This window comes from Odontesthes bonariensis, chromosome 1, assembly GCF_027942865.1.
Source record: "Odontesthes bonariensis isolate fOdoBon6 chromosome 1, fOdoBon6.hap1, whole genome shotgun sequence".
Lineage (NCBI taxonomy): Eukaryota > Metazoa > Chordata > Actinopteri > Atheriniformes > Atherinopsidae > Odontesthes > Odontesthes bonariensis.
In genome coordinates, this window is record NC_134506.1 from 42,616,290 (window position 1) to 42,629,428 (window position 13,139).

The following is a 13,139-nucleotide window of genomic DNA, read 5'->3' on the forward strand; positions in this document are numbered from 1 at the left end:
GGACTTAATGTTAATAAAGCACAAGTATTCCAATGTTTTAAGGACTAAATGTTAATAAAGCACAAGTATTCCAATGTTTTATGGACTTAATGTTAATAAAGCACAAGTATTCCAATGTTTTATGGACTTAATGTTAATAAAGGACAAGTATTCCAATGTTTTATGGACTTAATGTTAATAAAGGACAAGTATTCCAATGTTTTATGGACTAAATGTTAAAGACATGGTTGGTAATCCTGTTCAGAAACACATTTTGTAATACTGGGTGAAATGGTCCGTCTATCCTGAGAGAAATCTATACAAGATGTATTTAGAAAAAGGGACGAAAATAATCAGACCTCTGTGGCAGCTGCAGGACTGAGAAAAAGCTGACCAATCCGAGATCAGCGTCCCGCTGATCTCGGATTGGTCGCCTACAAAAAACCAATCAGATGCCTCTGCTTTCTGCCTACGCCCCCCTCTGCCGGCTCCCTGCTCCATGTGCGCATGCGGTTCCACCGGCTTTGGATGAAGCACTGACGGAATGGGGAGGGGGGGGTGGAGCTTAGAGGAGGGGACACTTTCGAATCTTGCTAGCTCTCTTGCTAGCTCTCTAGGATTACCTACCATAGCTTTAATAAAGCACAAGTATTCCAATGTTTTATGGACTTAATGTTGATAAAGCACAAGTATTCCAATGTTTTATGGACTTAATGTTAATAAAGCACGAGTATTCCAATGTTTTATGGACTTAATGTTAATGAAGCACAAGTATTCCAATGTTTTATGGACTTAATGTTGATAAAGGACAAGTATTCCAATGTTTTATGGACTTAATGTTAATAAAGTAAAAGTATTCCAATGTTTTATGGACTTAATGTTAATAAAGCACAAGTATTCCAATGTTTTATGGATTTGATGGAGTCAGACGGTACCTGTGTGCAGAGCTGCACCAGCAGCTTGGCGGCGTTGGGGCTGTTGGAGGCCAGGCAGCCCACGGCTGTGCTCAGGTAAGCCAGGCAGGAGATGGGTTTGCTGGCCTTGGTGGTCCCGCGGGGCCTTTCCCCGGAGCCCGACCCCGCTGCGGGGCTGGTAGAGAGACCGGCCCGGCCCGCCGCCGCCAGGCACATCAGCCGGACCAGAGTCCTGATGTCGGTCAAACCGAGAGACTCAAGGCCGGCGGCGAGGCTGCAGCTGGAGCCGCTGCGAGGGGACGGGAGAGGACAGAACTTTGCTTACTCTGCTTCCTTCGACCTGTCGGACGGTTTAAAAAGCACCTGTGCACACCTGTGCCATTAAACCCAGGAGCTCGATATCTGCCCCAGTTTGGTTCTCCTGGTGTTTGAGGATAGAAATGTTCTTTTAATTCACTTCTGTCTGATGATGTCAGAGTTTAATTTCGTCTCTTCTTTTCAATGAGACCTGAGATAATGAAGGTTTGGAGTCTTTTGCTCTTATTTAATGTGAATCTGGATCAACAAACATAAAAAAAAAAAAAAACACATAAAAATCAGAAATGGAGGTTCTTTTAAGGAAGCTGAATTACATCTTATGTCTTTTATATCAGTTACTTTCCAGTTATACACTTAGCAGAAGGATTTGTTGATGAATCATTCCTGGCCTGATTTATGTGACATTGTAATAAAAAAATATGGCAAAAATCGATGTTTTTTAGGCTATGGACAGTATATTTTGATTTCCTAGGAAATGAAAGCAGATATCCTGAAATGCTTTTATAATTTTCTTTTCATTTTGTGTGTAAACAAAATGAAAACAGAATTTTGCCCCTGGCTTTATCACATGTTCAGATCCATTTTCCGGAAATATATGCAAATGTGCGCATATTTAATGAGATAATGCCTAATTTGCATAATTAAACATACAAATTTCTAAAACTTGTAATACATTTTTTTCTTCATACTTGTATAAGTAATCAACTGAGATATCTAATATTTTAAAATATTACCCTGTTCACCTGTAGTGTCTCGCCTTAAGGAAGCTGAATTACATCTTATGTCATTTATATCAGTTACAGATTTAAAAAAAGCAAATTACACAATTTTCCAGAACCTACAGATAAACTTCTGAAGCCCATACCTGTTCTGATCCGTGTTCTCCCTCATCAGAATAACACGGCACATTTTTTTAATCTCTTAAGGCGGTATGAGTGATTTTTAAAGCTTTCTCTGTTCGTGGCCGTGTTGGTGAAGGCTACCTGACGGACAGCAGCGACAGCGCCCTCATCACCATGGTTCTGGCCAGCAGCACCTGGGCTGCCGCCGTCACCCTCCTGAGCGCCATCACCCGGTCGTGAGGGTTCTGCAGAGCGGCGGCCTGCTCGCCGAGGGTCACCCTGCCCGAGGAGCTCTTATCCACCGAGGTCTGACAGCCTGCAGACAAAACACGCTTCAGTTTATCAGATTCATCAGCCCCTGGACTCTGTCACACCGGGGCTTTAAACTTTAAACCGTTACCTATCTGCAGGAGCATCTCCTCCATGCTGTTGGTGGCCGTCACCATGGCAACGGAAGCTCCCAGCGGGTCGCTGTCGGGGAACTGGACCGGCTCGGGGACCATCCTGCGCTCGCTCAGACCCAACGGGCCGGCCAGGAGCTCAAACTCCTCCTCCCCCGTCAGCTTCTCGTCTTCATCGACGTCCAGCATGTCCCAGTCCTCTGCAGCGGGACCAAGGTTTTAGTTTTAGAGCGCCCGGCGCCTCACCGCCATCACACACCGCCACATCAGAACGTTTTTAATCGAGCGTTACCTTCATACACGCTGTCCTGCTTCCCCAGGAGGTCAGGAGCCTGTCCCTTATACCTGAAAGCACACCACAGAGTCACACCCTTCAGTTATCAGGCCCCTCTCTGTGGAACCAGCTGCCAGTTTGGGAGGCAGAGCCTTCAGTTATCAGGCCTCTCTGTGGAACCAGCTGCCAGTTTGGGAGGCAGAGCCTTCAGTTATCAGGCCCCTCTCTGTGGAACCAGCTGCCAGTTTGGGAGGCAGAGCCTTCAGTTATCAGGCCTCTCTCTGTGGAACCAGATGCCAGTTTGGGAGGCAGAGCCTTCAGTTATCAGGCCCCTCTCTACCTTTAAGATCAGGCTTAAAACTTTCCTTTCTGATAAAGCTTATAGTTAGGGATGGCTCAGGTGACCCTGAAACATCCCATAGTTCAGCTGCTATAGGCCCAGCCTGCTGGGGGAGCTCCCATGATGCACCTCTCCATGTACATGTGACATCATTGTTGTCATTAACTTGTTTCTCTCTCTCAGCAGGTGTCTCTGGCCTGGTGTTACGCTGCTTGTTGTCCCCTCTTTCCTGTCCTCTCAGCCCCCAGCTGGTCCAGGCAGATGGTTCCTGGTTCTGGTTCTCATGGAGGTTTCTTCCTGTTCAAAGGGAGTTTTTTCCTCCCACAGTTGCGGTGTGCACGCTCAGGACAGATTGGATCAAAGACAACTTTCAGAGCAACCTGTTGGCTTCCTTAACTAGGATACTTTTCAAAAATTGGCTCTGAATGAATTGGACTGATTTGGATTTTAATTGGACTGAATTGGACTTTTTTCTCATTGAAGCGCCCTTAGAAGACATTTGATGTGTTATATAATCTCCTGGCTCCACCTACCTCTCCACGACGGGCACTTTGGCTTTGCTTTTGATGGCCAGGTACTTCTCTCTGCAGCCTCCACACAGCAGGTAGTACGGGTTCCCGCTGCCGCACTCTCCCCCGAACCAGCCGTCCACGTAGGAGCCGTTGCTGCGGTAACCCTGGCGGTTGGCGCTGCGCCCGCAGCCCGGGTGGCTCTTCTTCATGTGCTGGTTGAAGTTGGCCACGTTGGCCTCGCACAGCTCGCACACCACCACCTCGTCTCGATCGTCCGTCTCGCACACGTGCTGCGAGACGTGCACGGCACACAGAGACAAACGAAATTTACACGACACACACAAGACACAGATGTTTTAGAGATGTTTCATGCTTCTGCTGTCACAAATTAAAGGGATAGTTCGCCTCTTTTGACATGAAGCTGTATGACATCCCATATCAGCAACATCATTTCTGAACATCTTCTTACCCCCTGCTGCGTCCTGTGAGCAGAGTTCCAGCCTCGTTTCGGTGTTGATGAAAGTAGTCCGGCTAGTTGGCTGGGGTTTAAAAAATAAAGCGTCTTGCTTCTCAAAACAAAATGCGTTCAACAGAGTAATACATTTGCGTCACAAAATGGTTCTCCAGGAAAAAGTCAGACCTCACAATTGCTTGGCCCTATTTTCTCTCCCTTTGTATCACTGCCTGCTGCCGCCTGCCACGCCTGTTACATCATTTACTGCTCTGAAGCAGGGGTCTGCACGGTCTACACAGCAGGCAGTGATACGAAGGGAGAGAAAATAGGGCCAAGCGATTGTGAGGTCTGACTTTTTCTGGACAACGATTTTGTGATGCAAATGTATTACTCTTTAGAACGCATATTGTTTCGAGAAGCAAAACGCTTTATTTTTTAAACGCCAGCCAACTAGCCGGACTACCTTCATCAACACCAAAACGAGGCTGGAACTCTGCTCACAGGACGCAGCAGGGGGTAAGAAGATGTTCATAAATGATGTTGCTAATATGGGATAATAATAATAATAATAATAATAATTTATTTATATAGCACCTTTCATACACAAAATGTAGCTCAAAGTGCTTTACAAATAAGATCAATATACAAAGTAAATAAAGTAAAATAACTACAAGAATGACAAAATAGAGTACAATAGAACATGTTACTCGGGGGGGTGTAGAGTGAGGAGGAAATAGATATAAATTAAAGATAAAGTACTAAAAATAGAAAAATTAATTTACCAATAAAATAGAGATGTCATACGGCTTCATGTCAAAAGAGGCGAACTGTCCCTTTAATCAATAAATCAGAATTACAAGCAACAGCCAATCAGCTCTGAGGGTAAGAGGGCGAATGTTTCAACAGGTGAGGACGTTCCTGGCACCGTTTTTGTTTCAGCGTGCAGGGTTACTAAGCGCGAGCAGGATGGGGGATGGCAGCTCTTCGGCTGTAGCATAAAGTCACACACACCCATGTTGGCCAGTCCAGTACCTCCGGGATCCACATTCCCAGAATGTCGGTGTCGCTGGCGAGGTCCTGGCCGAACATGGCCTCCATGGTCTCCTCGTCCAGGTCCATCTCCAGCTCTTCGTCCAGGTTGAAGTCGTACAGGGCGCCGGGGTCCTGCTGCTGCTGGAGGGACGAGACCTCTCGCCGTGATTGGCTGTGGTGGGCCTGCACCGAGCGGTACAGCCCGGCTGAGAGGGGGCAGAAGGTCAGCGCGAGGAGCCGAGCAGAAGATAAAATCTGTGCTGAGGTGTCTGTTAGGTGTGCTCACCAGCGCGGGCCAACAGCGTGCGAGCAGCCAGGTCGAAGCGGTGCTTCCTGCCGGCAGAGCGGCCTCTGAGGGGGGTGCCGCTGGAGGCCAACGCACTGTCCTGCTCCAGACCTTCAGGACTTCAGAGCACAAACACACCTCAGTTTCACCTGCTTTACTGTCAGAAAACTCAGTCTACAAGCGTCAGAGGGCTCCAAAGATCAGCTTCCTGCTCACAGAAAAATGTTAAAACAATTTCAAATGTCTGTAATATGCAGAGGTGGGTAGTAACGAGTCACATTTACTTGAGTAAGTTTTTGAAAACATTATACTTCTAGGAGTAGTTTTAAATCTCTATACTTTTTACTTTTACCTGAGTAGATGTGTGCAGCAGAAACTGTCCTCTTACTCCGCTACATTAGGCTACAATGAGCTGGTTACTTTTCTTCTTACCTCTTTGGTATTCTACGCCTCATTATTTTTATCCCCCCGCGTACGCCTAATTTTAATGTTTTATTCTGACAGAGAGAGAGACTTCCGCCAAAGGCTCTACCACCTGACTGTGTTCCACCAATCAGACGCAGCCGTGCAGTCTGGTCACGTGACCGTACTCAATCTCAGCGGCGGGACGGGTTAGCTTTAGCATTAGCAGTCGTGGCAAACAAACAAAGAAACAGATGAAAAATGTCAGAACCAACGGTGGGAAATGAAGACGCAGACGAGGCCTCATACTGAAAGCATGTTTACCTTACAAAGAGTGAGAAACAGCAGCTACATTATGTGTCTTCTGTGTCAACCAAAACAAACGCACATTTCAGCAGAAACTCAACATCTAACTTGAGGAAACATGTAGCGCTAAGTTTCCTAAACTCGTTTTTCCCCCCCATGGATAGGTGAATGTTTGTTTTTTAGGTTCCATAAGGGTTACATATGTTTTAAACATTTCCTAAGTCTCTTTTATTTTTTATTGAAGTTCTTGAATTTACCTGGATTATTTAAATTTAAGCTATTTTGTAATTATTTAATTAATTTTAATTTATTTTATCAATTGGATGAACTCTAATTTGCCTAAAGATGATTATTTAGTATTTTTGTCTGTCTGATTGAATGCTTGTGTTAACAAATAAATCAGACGTTACTCAACAGTTACTCAGTACTTGAGTAGTTTTTTCACCGAGCACTTTTTTACTCTTACTCAAGTAATTATTTGGATGACTACTTTTTACTTTTACTTGAGTCATATTATTCTAAAGTAACAGTACTTTTACTTGAGTGCATTTTTTGGCTACTCTACCCACCTCTGGTAATCTGTAAAATGAAGGTAACACAGGTTTAGTTCAACATTAAGACTTGGCTCCTCCCCCTGATCCAAGTGAGTGGTGAGAACTGGAAATATTAACCGTTTCTCCAGATTTACCTTAGAAGCAGGTAAACCTTTAAAATCAGTTCCTGTGTTTGTGGTTCTTGGTAAATCGTACTGCGGTTCTGTACCTCTCACTGAAGCCCTCCTCCATTTCGGAGGCGTCTGCGCTGGCGATGTCTCCAGGAGAGCACAGGAACGAGCTCCGGTCCAGAGATTTGCCTCCAGCAGAGGCCGTCGCGCCCGGGCAGGAGGAGTCGGACCCGTCGCCGCCGACGGCGCTGCTTCTGGTGTGCGGCTCGTCGTGCTCGTCCTCCGTGCCCGGGTGCTCTATCATCCACATGGCCAGCACGGTGATGTTCTGAGCGTCCGCCTCGCCTCGAGCTCCTGAGCCAACAGGAACGCACGTTAAAATGACAGTGGTGCTAAAATCTCCTCATTTTTGTTGAAAAGAACTGCATAAAGCTTCTGTTCGGAAAGAAAAACATTATTTTACTGACCGGTAGCTTCCAGGGCCTTGGTGATCTGCCTCAGGGAGAAGCCCATCTCCAACAGGGGAACAGCGATGGCCGGCGGAGGGGGAGACGTGGAGAGTCTGCTGCTGGGGTCTGACAGAGCTGTAGAAAAGAGAAATTACAGGTGTGAATGTGGCAGCAAAACGTATTTATCTACAAACATCCCTCCTCCTGATACTGAAAACAGGACTATAGGACAGCAGGTGTTAGCTTTCTAGCTAGTGTCCAGCTGTGTTAACATCTGTTAGATTCAGACAACACAGTGGCTCAGAATAACAGCAGTTAGACACCTTAACCAGCAGCCTCTGATGTTACAGATACAACACGGTCTGATAAAATGAGCTGTTTTTATTCAGGTTGGACTTTGATGTGACTCAGAATATTAGTTCACATTAACAGCTTCCAGGCTGAAGCTGCTCTGATGGGCACATTAACGACAATAGCCGCTTTCGGACAGACCGTTCTAAGAAAGTAGTTATCAGAACTACCCTCCCCGAATTTCGTTCTGATAACTATCCTTCCCCAGCGGAACTGTTTCAGTCTGCATTCGCACATGAGTCGGGACCTGATAGGGACTGATGCGCCGCGCGCAGCCGTCTACGTCAGTGACGTGTTAGCCGTTAGCCGTTTAGCGCTGCATTCAAACACAAAACAAAACGGTAAAAGTAAGGAGAGTAGAAAAAACACCACCAAGAAGCTTATATGGAGAGCGGGGAGGCCACTGTGTTTATGGTCTGCATGATGGGGATATTAATCATGGACAATCACATCAGGCGTCTAATATCGAGGCTGGAAGAGCTCACAGAGAGAGTCAGGAGATACTTTTTTATTTCATGAAGGAAGAAAGGAGAGCAGAGCGCTGCAGACAAATGAGACCAGTGTAAGTTTAACTTATTAAACACCCGCCGGTTGTCTCCGTGTATGAGTAAACATTTCAGCCGTGATAGCATGACATGGGGCGTAGCTACCGACCACCAAACACCTCCGTCAGATCGTTCTATAGAACCATGAAAAGACCCGACCTCGGAGAAGGAGCTAAATAGTTATAGGAACTAAGGGAGAAAGCCCCGAGTTCTTGTATGTCCGAACACGGGAGAAAACGGCCCCGCGGATTAAAAGGTTATTAGAACTGCCAAAGGTTCCTACAGTCCGAAAGCAGCTAATATGATGGTGTGCTTGTGCTAGCGGGGTACTTCTGGGGACATTTCAGCAGAAATTAGCCACTATTTGTCCAACACGATAAACACAAGTTGCCTCAGCTTCTTTCTGCTCTCTGCTAGCTTCCTTCTGCTCTCTCCTAGCTTCCTTCTGTTCTCTGCTAGCTTCCTTCTGTTCTCTCCTAGCTTCCTTCTGCTCTCTCCTAACTTCCTTCTGTTCTCGCCTAGCTTCCTTTTGTTCTCTCCTAGCTTCCTTCTGCTCTCTCCTAACTTCCTTCTGTTCTCGCCTAGCTTCCTTTTGTTCTCTCCTAGCTTCCTTCTGTTCTCTCCTTGCTTCCTTCCGTTCTCTGCTGGCTTCCTTCTGCTCCCTGCTAGCTCCCTTCTGCTCCCTGCTAGCTCCCTTCTGCTCTCTGCTAGCTTCCTTCTGCTCTCTGCTAGCTCCCTTCTGCTCTCTGCTAGCTTCCTTCTGTTCTCTCCTTGCTTCCTTCCGTTCTCTGCTAGCTTCCTTCCGTTCTCTGCTAGCTTCCTTCCGTTCTCTGCTAGCTTCCTTCCGTTCAGTGCTAGCTTCCTTCTCCTCTCTGCTAGCTCCCTTCTGCTCTCTGTTAGCTTCCTTTTGTTCTCTCCTAGCTTCCTTCCGTTCTCTGCTAGCTTCCTTCTGTTCTATCCTCGCTTCCTTCCGTTCTCTGCTAGCTTCCTTCTGCTCCGTTAGCTTCCTTCCGCTCTCTGTTAGCTTCCTTCTGTTCTCTACTAGCTTCCTTCTGTTCTCTCCTAGCTTCCTTCTGTTCTCTCCTAGCTTCCTTATGTTCTCTACTAGCTTCCTTCTGCTCTCTGCTAGCTTCCTTCTGCTCTCTGTTAGCTTCCTTCTGTTCTCTCCTAACCTTCTTTATGTTGTCTGCTAGCTTCCTTCTCAGCTAACAAGCCGACGAACTGGCTGCTTTCTGCTGAGATGCTGTAGCATTGACGTTGTGCTACATCGTGCTAAGCTAACTGGACACCCTGTTCACTATTTTCTCTTTTTCTTTTCTTTGAAATGCTTCCAAACTTTAGAAATTTTTTCTCTTCGTTGTTTTCTCCGGTTTACTCCACCAAATCAAGCCGCTAATAACGTGCGCATGTTGTGCGACAGTGATAACTGTCCGTGGGAAACAGGGAGATAATGTGAAATCGATTCAGCCCTAACTTTCATGTTTGTGTAAAAAGCTGAAAACTGAGCAGCTTTTCTTGACATCCTGGATGAAACGATGACTCACAGGTGCCGGCTCTGTTTTGTGGTCTTGAAGGCTGCGAGTCGGGCGAGGTGAGGCTCTGCCTGCGACCCACTTCGTCCGACGGGGACGTTGGCAGGGACGACACCGGGGGAGTCTGGGCTCGGCGGGATGGAACCAGGGTGGTGGTCGGGTAGCTGGAGAACATTTGCCTGTCGGAGCACACGGCGGAGATTAAAGTAACCGAACGTGGGAAAACAAAACAAGGACCATCTGTGAGGCCGTCTGTCCTCACCTGAGGAGGCTGAGAGGCATGACGCCCGGGGACTCGGAGGCGGGGGCGGTCTCCGTGTCGGTGACCGGCGTGGTCGCAGTGGTGGTGTCCTCCAGAGAGGAACTCATGAAGGAGGTGGTGCTGGAGGCAGAAGGGCTGGTGGTGACGGGGGTTTGAGCCAACTGCTCGCCCTCCACGCCCTCCCCCTCGCCTTCAGGCTCACTTCTCACCCCTGAGGGAGATTCAAAGGAAAAAGTTACGTCATTGTTACCTGGATCATTTGGAGTGTTAGAAGAGGGAAAAAAAATTAGGGCTGGGTGCGTTAAGTCGTTAATTATTTAACGCCGATAAATATTTTATCGCGCATTAATGCAAGTTTTATTTATTTATTTAAATTTTATTTTATTTTAAATTATAAAACAATTTTATTTTTTTTAAATTTAATTTTATTATTTATTTTATTTTGTAAAAGTCTGTCGCTCACAGGCTTTTATTTTGTAAAAGTCTGTTGCTATGGAACAGGAAAAGAAAGTAATCGGCGGATCCACCAAACATGGAGAAGGGTACGGAACTTTTACTCGGCCATTTTCATTTTAAAGTTCTTCCAGACGGCGGAGTCGACAGAACCAAAGTCATCTGTAAACACTGCCAAGTTGAATTGTCTTCTCAGCGTAGTAGTTCCAGTCTAAAATATCACTTAAAGGCAAAACACACAACTGATAGCAGCAAGTCATTCAAGGAAACAGACAGTGGAGCGAGGCTTCTACATAAAAACTACAGAAAGATGGTGATGTTAAAAGTGTGTTTGCACAACAAATGTTATGGCACTTTCATTCATATGGCAGCACATTTAAAATAAAACTAAATGCTAAAAGCTATACGCTACTTTTGGATTCATTTTTTGATTATGCGTAAAAATGCGATTAATCGTGATTAACTCATTGGCTGCCAGCCATTTTCAGTTCAGAGACACCCATACTGCCAAGTGTTTTACAGTATTTTGACTGATTTTCCAAGACCCACAGAAAAGTGTGTCTTATGACTATGTACACACCGAAATTACCAAACGAAAGAGTAGACTCTCTTCTTTGATCAGGAAAAAAAGTTTGTTTCTACCATTTTCAGTCCTTTAGTAATAGACAGTAGAACATAGGTTGGTTTCACCAAAAACAGCTGTTTGACCCCAAAAAATGGAGAAAGAACGCTTTTTTTTGTGCAAAGTGGCACTGCTGCCACCTAGCGGGTAATTTTGCCAGTATATTCTCTGTTTAGTGTTTACAAGCCTAAGATTTAGTGACAAACTCCGCTAGATTGTCCCCCAGCCCGCTCCGTTAAAAAATGCAATTGGCGTCTATAGACACTTTTGGCAGTCAGCGTTTTTTTTTTTAAATTGACGTCTATAGATGTCAATGGCACCGAAAGAGTTAATCAGGGAAATCATGTGATTAATTAGATTAAACATTTTAATCGTTGCCCAGCCCTAAAAAAAGTAAACGAATCTCTGGGTTCTGCGGCTCTCACCAGGCTTCGTCTTCCCCCCGCTCGGCTCCTCCATCAGCCCGTTCACCACCAGCTTGTAGATCATGGCCTGCGCTCTCTCCAGGTCCGCCAGGCCCAAAGCCCGTTTGATGGGCGAGCGCATCACCGCCCGCTTCACCATGTGGCGCATGAGGAACTGCAGCGCCGTCCGCATCTCCACCTCCTCCTGGCACACCGGCGAGGTGGCTGCGGCGCCGCCGGTGGAGCCGGCGTTCAGATCGGCATTGTGCCCGCTGGGCGCCGCTTCTGGCAACACCTGGATGTGTCAGAGCAGTGGGCGGGTTAAAATAAAGTCACCTGACCTGTTCTGTAGGATGTGATGCGACCACGCTAACGGACTGGTTCTCGGCGCCGTACCTTCGGGATGAGCAGCAGCTCTGCGTACTTGCTGCAGCTGAGCAGGGCGCTGAGCGCCTTCATGGCGCCCAGGTAGAGGTAGGACAGCTGCACGGCGTGGATCTCCGACTGGGTGGTGGCGGCGGACGGCTCGTGGCCGCGGGCGGCGTGCTCGTGACCCTTCTTCCTGTTCCCCTCGGCAGAAGCGGCGTGAGGAGACGCGCAGAAGAGGGTCTCGTTTCCGCCGGCCACAGACGAGATCTCGCTCTCCGACTTGGAGTTGGGCGCCGCGTGCGCTTTGACCTCGTCCAGACTGTGCGACACCCGCAGCTCCGAGGCGGCGGCCGGCGCCGCTCCGGGCGAGGCGGCGGCGTTGTCTTTCTGCTCGTTGCGGTTGTGGCCCTCACTGTCCGCCTTCTCCTCGCCGCCGGTGGGCTCGTGCCCGGTGGAGGCTGCGTTGCGATGCTTCTTCTCGTGGCGCCGCGCGCTGAGCTTGGCGACGGTCTCCTCGTGGATGCTGGTCAGGTAGGTGAGGTCCAGCAGCAGCGAGGCGGTGAGGCCGCGGAGGCGCCCCACGTCAAACGGCAGCGGCTCGCAGGGCTCCAGGTTGTACAGCGGAGTGTCGCTAGGTGACCAGAAAGTTGGGAAGCTTTAATAGAAGGAAGTGGAGAGTGGAAGGAGACAAGGGAAGGAAACACAAAGTGAGGGAAAGAGCAGGAGAGAAAGAGCACGGCATGCAACACGACTGAACAGGCGCCGCCGCATCCGGGAGTCACGAGCAGCGATGGGTTCATGATGATGAGGAGGAAGCAACAGTGGAGAGGAAACAGAGGGAGAGAGGGAGCTGCAGCGAGTCACAGGAAACACTCAGGAATCAGCTTCATCCTGACATCAAACAGTCATTCAGCATCAGAGTCTTAAAGGGATAGTTCGCCTCTTTTAACATGAAGCTGTATGACATCACATATGAGTAATATCATTTATGAACATTTTCTTACCCCCTGCTGCGTCCTGTGAGCCATTTTCTTAAGGCTGATTTAAGGTCGCCTACGGAGACGCTCTCTTATCTATCCGTCGAGGAGCCGGAGACTCGCGGAGACCCCAAGGGTTGTGATTGGTCGGCTAACAACATCATTTCCTGGAATCACTTTCCCGGTTTAGCTCCTTCCTCTCAGAACAACAACATTGCCATTTCTGAAAGAGTTTACTGTGTGCCGGTCAACATTTGGTCAGAATTATTTGTATTTCAAAATCAACAAGCTCCAACTCCAACAACAGTCTTTCTCTCTCAGTCGCCATCATTCACTGTGAGGAGTGGAACGGAGCCGGAAGGTGAACCATCAATCATCCACTTTCACCATAGACGTCGCGCCTGCTGTGCAGACCGAGCAGTAAACACCGTAACAGGCACGGCTGTCAGCA

The 13,139-nt window shown here is 47.6% G+C and overlaps 1 protein-coding gene across 12 annotated transcripts in view; it reads right to left on the reverse strand.

Moving 5' to 3' along the window:
* herc1 (HECT and RLD domain containing E3 ubiquitin protein ligase family member 1) overlaps positions 1–13,139 on the reverse strand; it is a 108,291-nt gene that overhangs the window by 37,577 nt on the left and 57,575 nt on the right. For 10 of the 12 annotated variants that reach the window (XM_075467264.1, XM_075467230.1, XM_075467254.1 and 7 more), the window contains 13 exons: positions 11,739–12,366; positions 11,364–11,637; positions 9,864–10,074; positions 9,614–9,780; positions 7,192–7,308; positions 6,823–7,078; positions 5,353–5,471; positions 5,046–5,272; positions 3,602–3,870; positions 2,747–2,799; positions 2,454–2,654; positions 2,195–2,369; positions 915–1,182 (listed from right to left, as the gene is read on the reverse strand). In XM_075467264.1, coding sequence (XP_075323379.1) covers positions 915–1,182; positions 2,195–2,369; positions 2,454–2,654; positions 2,747–2,799; positions 3,602–3,870; positions 5,046–5,272; positions 5,353–5,471; positions 6,823–7,078; positions 7,192–7,308; positions 9,614–9,780; positions 9,864–10,074; positions 11,364–11,637; positions 11,739–12,366 — 2,965 coding nt within the window. The remainder of the gene's footprint in view (positions 1–914; positions 1,183–2,194; positions 2,370–2,453; positions 2,655–2,746; positions 2,800–3,601; positions 3,871–5,045; positions 5,273–5,352; positions 5,472–6,822; positions 7,079–7,191; positions 7,309–9,613; positions 9,781–9,863; positions 10,075–11,363; positions 11,638–11,738; positions 12,367–13,139) is intronic. The other 2 variants (XM_075467246.1, XM_075467238.1) reach the window with 2 other exon arrangements.